We start from the raw sequence: 18,600 nt of genomic DNA, 5'->3' as shown, positions 1-18,600 counted from the left end.
TATTTGTTTTTGTTAGAGAGAGAGAGCGTGAATGGGGAGGGGCAGAGAGAAAGGAGACACAGAATCCGAAGCAGGCTCCAGGCTCTGGGCTGTCAGCACAGAGCCCAATGCAAAGCTCGAACCCACAAGCTGTGAGATCATGACCTGAGCCAAAGTCAGGACGCTTAACCGCCTGAGCCACCCAAGCATCCCAATAGTTAGATGTCTTGAAGAGTTAGTGAAATGCTCCTTATGCTAGGAAACATCTTGTAACTGCTCAAGACACCATTTTAGGGGTTATCTAGTCCAACCTTTTTCAGATTAGGAAACTGAGTCCCAAAGGTGAGAAGTGATATTTTAAAGTAAGCAGAAGTGTTGAGATTAAAATTTGGCTTCCACTCAGTCATCAATTATGTGGACAGTGTGCAAGTTATGCATTGTAAGACTCTCCGTGGCTCCACTGATAGCTGTGTGGGCTGTAGATATGGATTGTTAATATAACGGTTTTCCAGCTGATGGTGGTAAAGTGACTTGGGGAAGGAGTGACTTTTTCTAATTCTCACAAGCTCATCCTCTAGACTAGAGGTGGGGTTGCCCATATTTTTCAGCTGATGTCCAACTATTATAAAAGATGAGAACCCATGCCCAAGTATCTTAAAAAAGGAAGTGAACTTTCCTTGGTGTTATACTGCAGGAAGTAACATCAAGTACTTATCCTTAAGTACATGGCTCATAATCATGTAATAATATGTCTGAACATAGCCTATTTGGTGTGTTTATATTTGGGAAATTTCAGAAACAAAGCCAGAAACTATACATAAATCTTCATTTCTCAAATAAACAGCAACAGCTTTGATTTTTCTAGTCTTTAAAAATTTTTCTTTTCATGTGATCGAGATAATAGACAAGAGCCAAAATGATGATGAATTTATGATTAGTTTTTTTTAAGAAAGATAATATAAACTGTTTTTATAAGTAGTATCCTAAGAGAAAAATTATCAAGCAAATATGCTGATGTGAGAAATGTCAGGACCTCTGAACATCACTGGACAGATTTAAATTCATCAAAATCAAGTCTATGCCCTTTTTTTTTTTAATTTTTTTAAATGTTTATTCATTTTTGAGAGACAGAGAAAGACAGATCATGAGCGGGGAAGGGGCAGAGAGAGAGGGAGACACAGAGTTGAAGCAGGCTCCAGGTTCTGAGCCTAGAGCATAGAGCCCGACGTGGGGCTCGAACCCACAAACCGTGAGATCATGACCTGAGCCGAAGTTGGACGCTCAACTGACTGAGCCACCCAGGCACCCCAAGTCTATGCCCTTTCTAACTCCCAGGAGTTAAAACAGATCATTGATTAGAATTTCCTATCCTAACCCCTCTCTATCTGCATACTAAGGAGCCAGAGCATCAAGTGGTGAAGGGACTTGCCTAACATCACAAGTCTGGTGAACCAGAAAAGCAAGGGGCAGATCCCAGTTCTCCGGCAATAGCCTCAACAGTCTATGTAAGTACTGTCCAGGTATTAATTAGTAAATTCAAATGAGAAGAGACAAGGATGTAATAGAAAAGGGCTTGATATGTTCATGGATTAATTTGCAATTCAGTTGTTGAATGAGGTAATGCTAATTATTTAAACTCTAAAACACCTCTTCATTGGAAACATTATCATTGATATTCATGAGAAAGGCTAAAATAAGATTTTCATGCCTAAATGAAGCAACTTCCAGGCTACACCTTTTGTTTCAAGAGTGGGGCAAGCTAAGAGGCACGCTGAACTTGGGAGTTTCGACTCTGATGTAGTTGGAGAACCATGCTAGAATGATGGAGCTGTTAATGTATGATAATCACGTTGTATTTGGCACAAAAGGTTACAATAAGTAAATATTTAAAGAAGAAACATCATTCCCTGCAAAAAGATGCCAACAGGAAAAAGGAATAAACACCAATAATTGCAGGGACACTACACATCAGAAGAAAATCCTGTTTTAAAACAACAAAAGCTGACAGCCACTTGCTTCCAGTATCCAAGAGCCCACGTGAAAAAAAGGTTTAGTTCGACCAGAGCCAGATTTGGGTTCTTACCTTGGCCCTTATGCTAACCTGTGGGCTGTTTCAATTCTATGCCTCTATTTCTTCTTTTGCAAAATAGAGTTCTTATTAGAGGATTAGCAAAGGTTTGTAAGGTTATTTGTAAGGTTTTTATTATTTGTAAGGTTATCGTTATTTTTAAAATATTTTTATGTTGAGTTTAATTAAATTGAAACAAGTCATTTTATTTTAGGTTGGTTAGCAGATCCAGTAGCTTGGAATCAGAAGCAACTTATGCCAGGGCTTAAAGTCAGTACATTAGATGGAAAGTGAATAAAATTAAAATTAACTCTGAAATTTCTTGAAGTTAAAATATATATGATGCAGTAATTTTTTTAATGGTTCAGTAATTTTTATGCCTTCCAAAGTTTGAGAACCCCTGAGCCGGATTTAAGGGACACTCTAAAAGGAAAGCCTAGATGTAGATGTCTGGGAATTAAAACTCTGTCTTCAGATTTGCTATCAAATCTCTAGCCAAAAAGGAGATAGATGGAGTTTTGTAATGTGTTCCTGCTTGCCCTCAAGATTTTTTCAATATATTTCAGTATGGAGCTGCTTCTATGACCTTAATACATGTAAATAGATTTTATGACACCACCAGGATTAACTAGAATGGAGGATTAATTAATATCTTACAGGGGGGCTATTATGAAAGTTATAAATATGATACAACTCAATTGTAGTTTAGAATATCATTAAGTGTGCTCTATAAAAGTACGTGTTTTTAAATCATCAAGTTTCCAGTTAGTTTTAGCATATTTATGTATCTGAAGTATACCAAACCATTTCATAAGGTCTGTCCTCATTTTTACGATCCTAGCATTGGAAAAATCTTTTTTCCCCATGGGTTCTTCCCTCTCCTTGACCTGGCTGCTTGGTCTTTATTTTTGCCAGTGGCTTTACACACAGCCAAGATATGTGATTTTTCTCACATTTCTTCTGATGCGAATGTTCATATTAAAAACCTCAAGGGCCATTCAAAACAAACATGTCCAGATTTTGTTTTTTTTCCCTTTTAGGTTGGTTCTTATCTAGCAAGCCCATCAGGACTGCACTAATGATGTCAGAGGTCAGGTCTGTCAAAGACACTCATGGTCATTTATTATAATTTACCACTCTTCTGAGGGTTTATTTATTGACAGGGGCTTAAGGAACTCCAAATAAATGAATACATAAATCCTAGGACATGACAACAAAAATTGAAAAGAACATTTGCTTATCACTGATGTCAGTTATCTAAATTGCCATGGTAATTCCCTCCCTCAGCCTTACAGGACAGTGCCTCAAGAAACTCATCTGCAGTCCTGTTCCTATGGTAACAACCACGCCCTCCTGAAATTGAACAGCAGGGAATTAACATCTCAGGATGTAAAAGCCTTATCTCATGACTCACAGTAGTTGAAGAAGAAACGTCTGAAATTTCACCCAGCAGTTGAGTAAAATCAAACCCACAGATCAGCTGCCTAAGTGTTTTTAACGCAATAGACCCTATGCTCATCAATGCTTCTGAAGAAGAATAAATTATCAAATTCAAAGCCGATGATGTTGTCTGTAATCTATGGTAGGGGAGACACATCTGACAGAAAAAGTAAAATGAGGAAGAGCCCTGAAGCAAAGAGGCTGATCTGTAGTATACATCACTCTATCTGCTGGATTTTTAGGCAAAAGGAAAACGTAAGCAAAAGCCCTGGCTCTGGACCTTCGTGACCTTGAAGGAATCTACACATTGCTGTGGTCGTGAAACGTGGCACCCTTCTTGATTCCCTTGGAGTTTCCTTTCCATCCTAGAAGCTGAAGACCTTGCACTTGTCCTCTTCCACTGATTTGTTTGGGTCCCCACAGGTGTTCAGCAGGTTTCTGTGGGCTGAACTTTCTAACCACATCCCTGCTTTCAAAAACAGGAAAATGTTTTACCAGAAAGGAAAAACACTAAAGCAAACCGCACTCATGACACCGGAGACTGCAGAGCACTGTGCTGGGCAGCTAGTCCACGTACAGAATATTTATTTGCCAGCTGGGACACCACGCGTATCAAGGATTATACAAGCACAGCTATGACATCAACCGCTTCCAAACTGTAGATAAAAGCACTCACTGTCTGACACTCACATTATGCTTTCCTATCAAATTGCTGTGTTGACAAGAATCTCACTGAAAACTGACTAGCACCTTCTCAAATGCCTGCCGTGGTGGTTATAAACACATCATTCTAAAGTCAAAAAGAGACTATTTGTAAGGTAAATTATTTCCCCACAATAAATGCACCTAGGATTCTGGAGGTCCTGGTATGCAGTGTGTCCACACCACAATTAACAGAGTTCTGCCACTTTGTCTGTATGTGAGAATTAATGGAAGAGCTGTGTTACATGCAAATTTTTTAATGAGTAGAAAGTGCTAAATTTGCAGACTGCATAACATTTTAATTTCCCAAAGTCAGGGAGTTCACTGATGCAGACACAATTCTAGGCAGTTCTTATTTGTAAATTGCTATTTTAAATTTGTCTACTGTGCCATAAGCTCTCGTCAGAAAGAAGTAATTCTAAATTCAGATTTGAACTGTTACACATCCGATGTGGGACTCCAAGCTTCATATGGATTAAAAACTAAAGTCCATAGCTCCTGTCATGTAATTATTGGAGTATGTTCATAAATATAGATATATAAAACACTACTTCTGGACCAAGCTGCATATATAGTTTTGGATTGCTGTTTTCTTTTCTTTTCTAAAATGTTTATTTATGTATTTTTGAGAGACAGAGAGTGAATAATTGTGGGAGGGGCAAAGAAAGAGAGGGAGGCACAGAATGTAAAAGCAGGCTCTCTAGGCTCTGGGCTGTCAGCACAGAGCCTGATGTGGGGCTCTAACCCACGAACCATGAGTTCATGATCTGAGAGAAGTCAGAGGCTCAGCCGACTGAGCCACCCAGGTGCCCCTGGAGTGCTGTGTTTTTTTTGTTTTGTTTTTTTTTTTAATTTTTTTTTCAACGTTTTTATTTTATTTTTGGGACAGAGAGAGACAGAGCATGAACGGGGGAGGGGCAGAGAGAGAGGGAGACACAGAATCGGAAACAGGCTCCAGGCTCTGAGCCATCAGCCCAGAGCCCGACGCGGGGCTTGAACTCACGGACCGCGAGATCGTGACCTGGCTGAAGTCGGACGCTTAACCGACTGCGCCACCCAGGCGCCCCTGGAGTGCTGTTTTCTAAAGGAAGAGGTAAGCATGGATTAAAGCATTATATGCCAACCATGACCATGTAGATCTTACTACAAATTTATTATAGAGATTATAAAAGTTAAGAGTAATTGTATTTCAACTTAAAAGGTAAATATTGTCATTGGCTTATCATTTTTGGAGATTTTCAAGTGCTTTTTTCTTCTTCTGTATTTCTTTTTCTTTCTCTTTGTCCAGTGTTCTCTCAATCTCTCTGTCTGTCTCTCTTTCTGTGTCTGAAACCATTTTATATGAATCCCATTTCAAAAATGTATTGCAGAACCAGGGGCTGCTTTTATATAATTTTAGAAATGGTATAAAGAAACCTATATTTGCAGACAGCACAACGGACCTTCCAATACTGCCTTATGAATAACATACAGTATTCTATACCATTACTAAGTAAAATCAGTGTAATCTGTTAAATTTCTCATATGGAGCATGTGTGTTTAGTTTTTTTCAATGGTGAAAAACATACCAAGTCTACCCTTTCTTGTTTGATATGATCCATTACCATTTAGCATACCTAAGGTCTCCAGTTTTTCTTTTTTTTTTTTTTTTAATTTTTATCTATTTTTAATGAACAATGTGCTTATAAGCCAAAAAGTTCCAACTTCTTTCTGGAATAATTGATTCTGATGTCTTCCTTAATAATTTATTCCAGTGAAGTAACACAATTTTTGGAAGTTCTTAATTTGAATGTAGGGTCTCCAGGATAGGAACTACTTTTTCATCCCAATGAATGTATATCCAGTGTAACATATACATGATATACGTTACACTTCAGTATCAACTAATGTGTATGGATGGCCTAAAAAATTGAGTGGGGCTTCTGAAATTGCTTAAAGACCATGACCTTGTTTCACAAATGAAATTACACAGCATCACATAATGAATCCAATTCATCAAACAGTTTAAGAATAAGTGTGCTTGCAAGGACAGAGTGATATGTATATAATAGGCAACTGGGAAATAATGCAAAACTATAATTCAGTTCCAAATCCCCATGTCTTTGAAATCCTTTTATTTATGCAATTGATTTACTGGCTATAAGTAATTCTTGCCACCCAGGGTTTTATACAACTAGGGTTTTATGTGAGTGTTTTATGCAAATACTATTTTGGTAATCAAATTTGATTTGAATCTAATTTGAAGCAAGGGGACCAATTTTCCAGGACAAGTCAGTGATATTGCTACATCTCAAATCCCAAGATTCCTGCTTCCAGGATCATGCAGTTGGTCTAACCAATCCTCAACACCTCTTTTTTTTTTTTAAATCATTTATAATTATAAACATAATGAAAAGCCAAGTATAAAGCAAATGGTGAGTAAAAAGCATATTGAAAGAGAAAAAAATTACCTGTAATCTCACTGGCTAAATATAAATGCATACATTTTATTCATCTTTTTCCTGAGCTAACTTTTACATAGTCATGACCACATGCATGTATAAATCCATATTCTGCTTTTCCATGTTAAGCCATCATGAACATTTTAGTGGCTGTATGATATTCCATGTTATGTAAGTGCTCTAATACTGGATTTTCAGGTTTTGCATTTTTTTTTTACAATGAATTACAAGGAATTTGTAATATATTTGATATATTTGGCGTATATCTTCTTAGGTTTTCATATTAATTGCTTAAAATTTATTCATTAAAGTAGGATTACTGGAACAAAGGGTATAAACAATTTAAAATTTTTTTAAATATTTTATTATTTTATTAAAAAAATTTTTTTGTTTAACATTTATTCTCTTTTGAGAGTGAGAGAGACAGAGCATGAACGGGGGAGGGGCAGAGACAGAGGGAGACACAGAATCAGAAGCAGACTCCAGGCTCTGAGCTGTCAGCCCAGAGCCCGACGCGGGGCTCGAACTCACGGACTGTGAGATCATGACCTGAGCCGAAGTCGGACACTCAACCACTGAGCCACCCAGGCACCCTTATTTTATTTTTGAGAGAGAGAGAGACAGAGCGTGAACAGGAGAGGAGAAGAGAGAGAGGGAAACATGGAATCTGAAGCAGGCTCCAGGCTCTGAGCTGTCAGCACAGAGCCTGATGCAGGGCTCGAACCCACAGAAATGTGAGATTATGACCTGAGCCTGAAGTCCGATGCTTAACTGACTGAGCCACCCAGGCCCCCCTAGGGTATAAACAGTTCTTAACCCATATTGTCAAGTGGCTTCCCCAAATACTTATAAGAATTTATATTCCCATTTAACAAAATACAAGAGACTCCACTTCACACATTTGTTAACATTTAGCATTGTTGCACCTTTAAAATACTCAATAATCTTATAAGAAACCTCAAAGACTTTGATTAAAAATTTCATTTGGCATTGGGGAAACATGTATTTTCTAAAGTGTCTTAAACACAAAACTAGGAATGTGAGAAACAATTTAGAAAACTTGTGATTAATTATTCAATAGAAAATTAAACATTCTAAAAACTATAGAGTCTAAGAAAAACAAAAACCTAAATTAAAACTATGAGTAAAACCAATCTCTGATATGTATTATTTAGGAATAATGGGAGATGGAAGTGAATCAACAATAGCCCAATTAAATAGTCAAAGCTATTGACTGAACATTTTATTTATCTATATATTTTTAATGTTTATTTATTTATTTTCAGAGAGAAAGAGAGAGAGGGCAAGCAGGGTAGGTGCAGAGAGAGAAGAAGACAGAGAATCCCAAGCAGGCTCCACACCAGGAGGAATTGATGCAGGTCTCGAACCCACGAACTTTGAGACCATGATCTGAGCTGAAACCAAGAGTGGGATGTTAACTGACTGAGCCGTCCAGGCGCCCCTAACTGAACATTTTAAAATAAAGTTTGAACTATACTCTAAGTTCTACTTATTATCTTTCATATCTTTATGAAATTAAGTATAATCCAGTATAAAACCAGATTTTCTACTACAATTTTGAACTTCCATTAACAAGTAAATTTTTTTTACTTTGTTTTAATGTTCGTTTGTTTGTTTATTTATTTATTTTTGAGAGAGAGAGAGAGAGAGAGAGAGAGAGAGAGAGTGCAAGTGGGGGAGGGCCAGAGAAAGAGACACAGAATCCGAAGCAGGCTCCAGGCTCTGAGCTGTCAGCACAGAGCCCAAGGCAGGACTCAAAGTCACAAACCACAAGATCATGACCTGAGCCAAAGTTGGACGCTTAACCAACTAAGCCAGCCAGGTGCCTCCTTAACAGGTAAATTTAATTCATTTACATTACTACCCTTGATATATGATGATCCTTGGTATATACCGTCTCTTTTTAAATTTTTTAAAAAAATCTTTATTTATTTTTGAGAGAGAGACAGAGTGTGAGCAGGGGAGGAGCTGAGGGGAGGGAGACACAGAATCAGAAGCAGGCTACAGGCCCCGAGCTGTCAGCACAGAGCCCGATGTGGGGTCGGAACTCACAGAACCGCGAGATCATGACCTGAGCCAAAGTTGGACGCTTAACCAACTGAGCCACCCAGGCGCCCTGATACCATCTTAATTATTGTTTTCATTTACCGTATTTTTTCTTTTTTCTTGTTCATTTCCTGCCCTTAAAAATCTTATTTTGAATTTACGAATTCACCTTTTATCTATCAGTATTAATATTTTAACTGGTAAACTTGAATCTAACTATATGGAAATTAGAAACATTTAACTTTGATCACACTTTCCCATATGCTGTGTTAATGTTGTCTATAACTTAGTTTCTTATTTTCATTTTATTTTCTGCCCCTTAATTGGTCTCTCTCTTGTTTTTGAAAAATCAATTTCTGTTTTATATTTTTAGTAGTCTACTCAGTGAGAGTTTGTGAGTAGTAAGCCTTCTCTGTCTTGATTGTCTGAAAAGCTTTTTAATTTTGTTTCTTCAGCAATTTGGATTTTCTCATTCTATTTTACATGTGTTTTTACTTCCCTTTTATAAAATCACTTACTTTATCTTCCTTGTATTCTGAGATGTTTCATAAGCTCTTCATTCCAGTTTACTAATTTTCCCTTCAGCTTTATCTAAAGTTGCCTCTGATCCGATTTTTAACCTCCCCCTGAGTTTTAACTTTCAATTATGTTTACCTTTCTAGGCATTCCCTTTGATTTTCCCCCTAATCTGTTTACCCTTTTTTACATATTCTATTCTTGCATTTGTGCTCATATTCCTTTTAAAAATACAGTTTGTGTTTTTCCTTTTATTTACTTTATAATCTCATTCAGATTGCTCTGTGTCCATGTTATGAGAACACTAACTCACTTAATTCTGATGCATGCTCTCTCTTGCAGCAGACTGTTCCCTTGGGTGCTGTGAAACTGTATTGTAATCTCATTTTCAGGCTTGGGATACTTTTGTCATAGACCAATGCACTTGGGTTGTGGGAAAAACTCAACAGAATGGCTTGTTGTTTGCTTCTGCTGGAACCCTAGAAATTTCACCAATTATGTTAATTACTTATCTTTTGTTTTTTAGTCCTTTAGTACTATTGTATCTTAGATTCCGTGGCAGATCTGGGTGTAGGATTGTGGTTGTACCGTGGGTTTTATTTACGTGAAGTCTTAATTTTTATTTTCTCTGCCATGAATTTTCCTGTGGCTTCCCTGGGATGGTGGGTAAAAAAAAAAATCTAGTTATTTTTCATGGTGGGAGCAGTCATTTATGCGACCCAGCTTTATTTAGGGCTCTAGCTTTCAACTCTTGGCCTCTGGCTTTTGCAAACCCAGGGCCTCTGCCTCTGTGCCAAAGCTAAGACTCTAGCTCCCAATCCTTAGGATCCACACCCCTGTCCAATGTCCTTCTGGATTATTCTGGTATCCACTCATGCAGTTACCCCTCTCATTTTGAGTTCCTACTTTATTTTGAGGATTTCTCTTTCTTTTGAACTTGACTCATTCTCTCTCACACACATATACAGACACTCCATATGTGTGTATATGTATGTCCTTTAAGTTTTAATATTTTACCTAATATTTCTACATATTTTGAGTCAAAGGTACTTGTACTGATGGAGATGATTAAGGAAGAAATGTGACTGAATATGACTATTTTGAACACATTTCTGAATAAACATTGAGAGTAATATATTGTATATATGCCACATTGTTCTTAAGTATCAATTTGGCTTTTAAAATAAACTACCCTATATTATCTAGGCTTCTGAATTCTACTGATCTCTATTATGCACTCTGAATTTCTCCCACCTAGCTGTGTATGTCTACATATATATCAGAATCATCTGTATACAACTTCAACTAGGAATACAATTTCAGAGGTTGTATTGTATACTTTGTTGAGTGGTAACTAGCTTTATTTTGAGATAATATTGCAATATTGTTGAAAGGCTATTAATGCATTGAAGACACTAATTCTCCTAAAGTAAATAAATGCAAAATTATAATTCTTAATTGTCAAGTACAACTTTTTGGCTATCTTTTCTACTTCCAGTCTATCTCTTTCTTTCTTTTTAAGTTTATTTATTTTGAGAGAGAGAGAGAGAAAGTGTGCATGTGCGAACTGGGTGCGAACTGGGGACGACCAGAGAGAGAGAGAGAGAGAGGGAGAAAGAGAATCTCAAGCAGGGCTCTGCACTGTCAGCACAGAGCCCCATGCGGGGCTCAATCTCACGAACCAGGAGATCATGACCTGAGTTAAAATCAAGAGTTGGACACTTAACCAACTGAGCCATCCGGGCTCCCCATCCTATTTCTTAATTATAGACCATGTCTCTCTCGCAAGCTTGGTACTTTCACTATTAGAAAACCTTTCTTTTTCAAAATGAGTGCCAAGAGCAGTATTATTTCTTTGCAAGATTTTGGTGCAATGTTATGCCAGAAACACCCAGCTTACTGGTAAGTAGAAACTGTAAGTTTCACTCTAAAATACTATAATTACACAGTGTAGCACTATCTTTGTGGTTTTTATCACTGAGGAAATCAATAGTACAGACTGCAATTTTCTGTTGCACTAGAGTAGATAGATATAGGAGAGCAGATGAGTTTGACTTAGTAGGGGCTGTTACTATAGTAAATCAGAATTGTAAAAGGAAATAAACAGGCTTTTTTTTTATCTGATTTTAACCCAAACACTCAAATGTTTCACTCTAACAAGGGATCTGATAAAATTAAAAAAAAAAAAACAAACAAAAAAACCAAACAACAAAACTCCTCATGTAGCCTTGTTCTTGTTCCTGATTTACATAATCACTTCACTGCCATCATTACTGGCAAATACCCAATCATTAAACAAAAGGTTCTATAAATGCCATAGGAAACAAGCTAGATGCTAAAGGGATGCTATGTCATGAAAGTCTTAATTTGAATGTTTCATGTTTGTATTTGACAAATGTCATAATTTCATACGTGTCATTTTGTGTAACCAATTAAAGGCCCCAAGTTCCATCTTTAAGCATTGTATTTCTGGTTAAATAGGTTGCTTTGGGAATTTAAAAATATGCACAATAGAAGCAGTAGGTGTTAAATCACCCAAAGTGGAAATATAGAATTGAGAGAGGGAGAAAAGGAAAGAGATGAGAGAGAGACACACATGGAGAGAGAGTTCAAATATTGCCACCTTTTGATCACACGAATCAATTTGTTCACCACTAAAGGAAGGATATTAAATTATAAAAATATTTAAAAAAGAATGATGTGGTGTGTGCTATGTTTTTATTTTAATCCTCAACTCAAAGTCACGCCTAGAGGAACAAACCCTGTATCTCTAGATAAATGGTTAGGAAAACAGCTATATTCTTTTCATTCTTGTATTTCTAACACAAACTTGGTGAGATGCACGGTAGCAGTCTGCAAATCATAACCAGAAGCTGTGCTTTATACTCAGCAGCAGCCAGTCCTCAAAGGATGCGACATACTGTGGACAGAAAAATAAGAAGCCTGTTGGATTTTTATTCTGTGTCAGCAACATAATTACTTATTTGTATTTTAAGTAAGGTTTCTTTTTAAAGGTCCTTGTGTGTATAGACCCTGGAAGGTAAACACAATTTCATAAATGTGGCGAAAGTGAAATATTTTATTCTTAAACGACAAACACAAATACATCTACACAAATATATTTGGTTGCCTGTATTCTGCAAGCAATTTGTAATGTGTTATAAGAAATGTCAACATCTGGCCGCTATTAGTTAAGATCCAAGGATAGCACATTGTTTGATCCATTCAGCCGCATAGGCGTGAGATCAGAACAATTCTTAATACCTTACTTCATGGTCATGTAAGATGGTAAATCTTGCACATCTAAGGGCTCCTCCATTAAAGGGGTAAGAGTTTGCAAGTATGGACATCAAACTATCAACTCATTAAGAAAATCTAAGAAACAAAGCCATGAAAACTGGGGGATATTTCTCCTATAGCACCCATTATATTCCTGGGCCAATCTTCTACACCTGGTTTTAAAATTTTTGTTTTATTAACATTATTTTCTTTGAACGAACATTAACACAAACCTCAAATTTTCAAGGGCTTGTGGACATGTTCCCACCAAGCATTTGTTGTAAATTGGTAAATTGCAGGAACATTTCCTGTCCTTTAGATATATTTTACATTCATGGACACTGGTTCAGTAATGGCCATGAATTAGGAATAAATAGCTTACTTTTTTGAAGTCATGTGATTCTACTATGAGTTGCTTAGGGTGCCCTTTTATGCATTCTAATAACGCTGAGTAATGGCTCCCAGGTCTGGAAAGAATGATAGTTCCCCCATAGAAATGACTAACTCACTCTTTGCTCATGAGAAAGCAATATTGTGTATGTCATTTGTTAACCGGACAGTTATTATTCATTCAAGTTCCTGGGAGATTAGTTCTTTGAATTCTGAGACAGAGCTACTATATTGGTATATTACTGCATTGTTTTTGTTGTTCAGAATTCTTAATTTCTAATATTTCCCTCCGAGAAATTCAAATGGTTAAATACCAGGCCTCCCAACTGCTGTTTGCTCAAATAGACTTACTCTGCATGCACAGCCCATCAGTGCAGTTCTTGGATTGCAAGACGAGGCCATCACAGTCCTTGCCTCCGTTCTTGGGGGCTGGTGCCGTGCACTCCCTCCTGCGCCAGTGTGTGCACTCGGTCCCACAAGTAGACCACTTGCTCCATGAAGTCCACCTGCCATCCACTGTCACACACACACACACACACACACACACACACACACACAAAAACCAGCATAAGGTCAGAGGGAGAAGCAGCTGCTTGGGGGGAGAAGGGAGTAGAACTCAAGTATATAAAACGAAACAAAACAGAACAAAACAAAACAACAAAACAGAAAACTGAAGAAAATGTCCCATCAAGGAGTCCTGCATTCATGTCACCAGCTGGCAAGTAAGCACGCTCTACATGCATTGTCAGGGTTCTGAGAACTTTTCTTACTGGGTGTGTGACTGTTTCCTTACTGACCAAGCAAAGGAATGCTTAAAGGGACACACAGAAAGCAAAGTTGTCACCAGGAGCTGGTGAGGACTAGGAGGTACATAAAGGTAGATCATGATGGTGCCCTTTTCTCTATTAAAAGGGAAGCTTTTGGATTTTATATTGAAACTTAGGGGACGTCTTTTTGAACCCAAGATTTCTTTGCACATAGTGTCATGTGGTCAGTGCAAGTAAACCTGTGTAAGGATATGAAGAAGAGGTTGGTACAATGGGGAAGAAATATATATATTCACCCAATGACCAACCCATCCATCCATCCATCCATCCATCCATCCATTTATCCATCCATATCTATCTATCTATCTATCTATCCATCCATTCTCTATCCATGCCTTACTTTTTTTTTTTTTTAATTTTTTCATCCAGGCAGCTTGATGCTGTTCTGCAATGCTTTGCTGAAATGACTATATTATTTTCCACTTATTATTTGATGATTCCATTCCATTATTGATGATATATATATTTCTATTTCTATTTTACAAATAATATTTATACAGATTCCTAATTTTTTTGCTGTGACTCAGTCATTTATAACTGACTAACTTTCTTTCTAATTTTTGTGTCTGACTTGTCAGTAATTTCAATGATACTAAGCTATCTCTTTTAAAAATATACAACTTAAATCCTAGTTGAAAAAATACATAGTAAGTCTCACTAAAGTCACACTTAAAATTCATTCTTAAGAAATTCTTAAATAGGATAACAATATTGAAAAGTGGTTAAATAAAAAGTTTTCCTGAAATACATAAGTAATTATGATTATCTAGAATTCAATATGAAACAATGCCAAAAATCATTTATTGAACATCTAATATACATAATATCTTACACCTACATATTCATAGAAATTACATTAATTTTAATAGCTTACACAGTTTGGAAAATCTAGATGATTTCATATTCAAATTACTGTGTAAATATATTATATATAATGCGTATGGAGATATAAACATGCCCATATGAAAAAAAATGATGAAAGCATCAATATTTCAATTATACAGAGTTGGCTGTATAAGCAACTCCCAGCTATTTGGAGAAAATACATTTGCTTTGACCTAAACCAGCCCAAAGTTCACACACACACACACACACACACACACACTTCTATCTCAACTGAAAATACTCAGTGCATTTTTAATTGTGGAAGTCAATATCTAGATAAAATATAAGAGACTACAAGGTAAATATTGAAATTTTAAACCTAGCTAAGTGTCAAGATTTGTTACATTAATAAAATCTCTCAAAGGATTCAGTATGGGATACTGTTTGGATATTTGAGAGTGGACACTTGGGAGTATAAAATATAGATTATATTTTTCTACAGTTCATTTCTACAACCCATCTCTGAGAAAGTTTCTTTAAGGGATGAATAAGACAAAAGGTAGGCAAAATAAAGGGACGTAAGGAGATTGTTTCTAAATCATGAAGGCACAAAAAAAATAATAAAAGAAAAGACAAATAAATAATGAAATTGAAATATAACAGCTACCCAAGGAATGCACTAAATTTATGGATTATTTCAAAATAATTTTAGCTTAAGTTTTCAATATATCATATAATTAAACATTTTAGTTGATTTTGGTTTTGATTTTGGCAATATTAACTTTAATTTGCCTAAGGATAAGAGCTGGTGACAACATGAGACAGCATCAGAAGATGGTCAGAACCAGAGGGATGCAATCTTGCTATAGTTGCCACTGCAAATAACTCACAGAAATGCACAACCAACATGTACAGATAATAAAGAGCTGACTGCATTGTATTTTCAAAACCCATTAGCCCAGGTGTCACAAAGCTTTGTCTTCTTTTTAATTCATTCCAAATGTTTTATTTGTCCTTGCCCAGAAACTGACACCAAATATCAAATATCTCAGAATAAAACATATTCTAAATTTTCATTCCAATAATTTCCATGGCTGTCTAAAGATCAAGAGTTGTTATTCCTAAAATGTGTGGCTTTCAGGGCTCTCCAAATCCATTGAATTATAGAATCTATAATCTTGGCTCTAGCAGTTTTGTCCAGTAATAGAGAGGGATTATGTCCGTAAGTGTTTAATCTCATGTTTTATTCTATTTTGCATGTTTGGCTAATAAAGTTAAATACTGTTTGGGAGAAAAATACTCGATTTCTCAGCAGTGTAAGCATTCAATGGTATGATGGATATAAATAACATTTATCACATATTCAGGTGAATAAGGCTTTGTTTATATTTCCTAAAACAATCCGAAAATGGGAGGATACATTTGGAACGCAAGCACTGTCTTATTTACCTGGGCATAAGGTGGTACAGGCTATTTTCTGCACACTCTGCCCTTCACAGAAGGCACCACCATTGAGTGGTGCTGGGTTGGTGCAGGTCCTTGTGCGTTTCTGATACCCTCGTCCACAGCGGCTATTACACACAGACCACTCTGTCCAGGTGGACCAGCCACCATTTACTGGAAGAAGGTAAATATAAAATTGAATCATATGTGTGTTCATGCACACAGACACACAAACCATGCACAACACATAGACAAAAAGTCATCTGCTAAGTGACCATAAAACAATCTAAAATTTCAAAGATAGAAGAGACCTTGGGCATCATTTCATTCAGTTTTACTGCATAGCTGAGGAATCTAAGCATAGAGATAAATAAAATGAATTACCAAAATGTACTCACCTACTCAGAATTGTATATAGAACCGTGTTCTATTTTTCTTGGCTACTGTTCTTAAAAAAAATACATTCCTCTTACCTAGTCAAGCTTTAAAAATTATTTTTGACAGCTTATCTCAAATAATAAATGTTTACATCCTTATGCCAAGGTTGCAGGTGGCATCTGAAGCATGAGAGCTGAATAAAATCATGTAGCTTTTTCTTAATAGATGATTGATTATTTTTCTTTAGCACATGTAAACTTTACAGCCTTTTAAGGACTTTTGGTCAGTTTCATTAACGTGGTGAACCTCATTAAAAAATAAAGTCTTATATTGCTAGATTTTAAACTAATTGAGTAGCCATTTGATTGAATTGACATTTAGTTTATGTAATTGAAATGGACACCTATTCTGTGTGTAAAAGTCAATTATGGTGTTTGATGGAGAGTTCAGTGTATGATTATAAAACCTACATTCTACTGCTATGTTCACTATTTACCGCCGGAGATAGCCCTGTAGAAAATAATATATTTTAGGACTTCCATTATGTGAGTTTAGAGTACATTATTGTAATTAAGCATTTTCTAACAAAAATTATTTGCTGGTAGTTAAAACCTGACGTAACTAGTAGAAGTTAGAACATGACATAACTAGAACTCCTGATCATAAAGAGAGTGCTAGACACTCAGGCAGCACACAGTTTATATGTGCATATCACACGCCCGACATCTTCTCTGCTAGAAACCTATGCAAGGCAATGGGAAAAATTATGAATCTGTTATACATACATACACAGACAAAAGAATTTTCATGGCAGAGTTATTTTTCTATAAAGATAAATAATTGTAAACAACTGTAATGTTCAACAATAGGAAACGGGTAAATGTATGTTCATGTGACTGACATCTAGGCAGCCATTAAAACATGGTGCTCTAGAAGTCTATTTAATAATACATGAATATTTGAACATCACGTTTTAAGTAAAAAATATATTTATATCCCTTACTTAAAAAATCTTATCTATGCATAAAAATACCAGTAGTATGCATATCAATCTTTTTAAAAGCTATTTCTGGATGACAAGATGACAGGATTATTGGCATTTTCTTCTCTGACCTTTTCTGTGTTTGCTAAATTTTCTATAACAGATATATATTTGCCATCTCAAAATGATACTAACAAAAATAAATATATACAACACAGTCAAAAATGAAATACTCGTTAGATGTATACGTTTTGCTATAAACTTCTGGTGAGCCTAATCTATGAGCCTTGGACGACTTACTTTATGAGGCCATGAAAAGGACAAGCAGATGGCTGATAGGTTGTGTTTCAGTTAGTGTTCCAAAAAGCAACTTAACCTGCTCAGCTTTACAAAACCCAGTGTCATGGAATTGTCAGTGTAAACTGCTTACTAGCATACTGGCAAGCCAATATTTGGGGTTATAGTATCCATATACTGCTCTGGTAGGATTTTAATGAGAAACAGATAATGATAAGCTTCTAGAGAAAAAAAAACAAAAAGGAATGTGAAAGCCCTAGACTTATACCCTCATTATACAGACAAGGATATGAGGGTTCCTAGCATCCTGGTCAAGTGGCCAACTGAAGGTCAGTTACTAGAACTAGTCCTAGAGCACAAGTCTCCTGACCCCTAGGGTCCAATGATGTTTTTTGAACTCAAAGTGCCTAAGTTCCATCTGTTTGATTCTTTCTAAAAACCATGTTCAGCTTGCATTTGTAGATATTGAAAGCATGTTATATATAGGGGAAGAGATCTGCATGTATATTAAACATCTATATAACACATAGAGAGACAGTCCATCATCATTAGTTATCTATGATTGCTACGTGCTGTGATGTGCTCCATTATCTTTTGCACTTTAAATACTGTTAATCAAGTTGTTCAGCCAGTTTAGAAAAAGACAAAAAGTAGGAATCCTTTCATTGTGACTGAAGAGAGGCAACTACCTACAATTTAACATAGCCATTATCTTGACGAGGAAATTAAATCTCAGAGTATCCAGAGGATTAAAAAATTGTATGTATCTGTCTTGGAATAAAAAGGAAAGATTTAAAGTGTCACAATATATAGCCTTTGGGGCCTCACGTGGTTTCTGTTTCTCCTAACTCCCCACAGCATGAGGACCCATCCAAATGGCAGTATCTACACTAAGTACCACCAGCCAGATACCTGCCAAGGGTTGCCCCTCCTTTGCAGTCACCCAGACACGAAGGTCCCTGGAAT

The 18,600-nt window shown here is 36.4% G+C and overlaps 1 protein-coding gene across 1 annotated transcript in view; it reads right to left on the bottom strand.

Annotated features, from left to right (window-relative positions):
- The window catches only part of UNC5C (unc-5 netrin receptor C), a 364,176-nt gene that overhangs the window by 59,905 nt on the left and 285,671 nt on the right, over positions 1 to 18,600 (bottom strand). Inside the window, exons 6-7 of the mRNA XM_040488026.1 lie at positions 15,984 to 16,151; positions 13,234 to 13,398 (exon numbers count right to left, since the gene is read on the bottom strand). Of these exons, the coding sequence (XP_040343960.1) occupies positions 13,234 to 13,398; positions 15,984 to 16,151 (333 nt within the window). The remainder of the gene's footprint in view (positions 1 to 13,233; positions 13,399 to 15,983; positions 16,152 to 18,600) is intronic.

The sequence above is a fragment of the Herpailurus yagouaroundi genome, unplaced genomic scaffold (genome assembly GCF_014898765.1).
Source record: "Herpailurus yagouaroundi ecotype Mexico unplaced genomic scaffold, PumYag 28, whole genome shotgun sequence".
Taxonomy (NCBI): Eukaryota; Metazoa; Chordata; class Mammalia; order Carnivora; family Felidae; genus Herpailurus; species Herpailurus yagouaroundi.
Note: the sequence above shows the minus strand (reverse complement) of the source record. Positions and strands in the feature narration are given on the sequence as shown.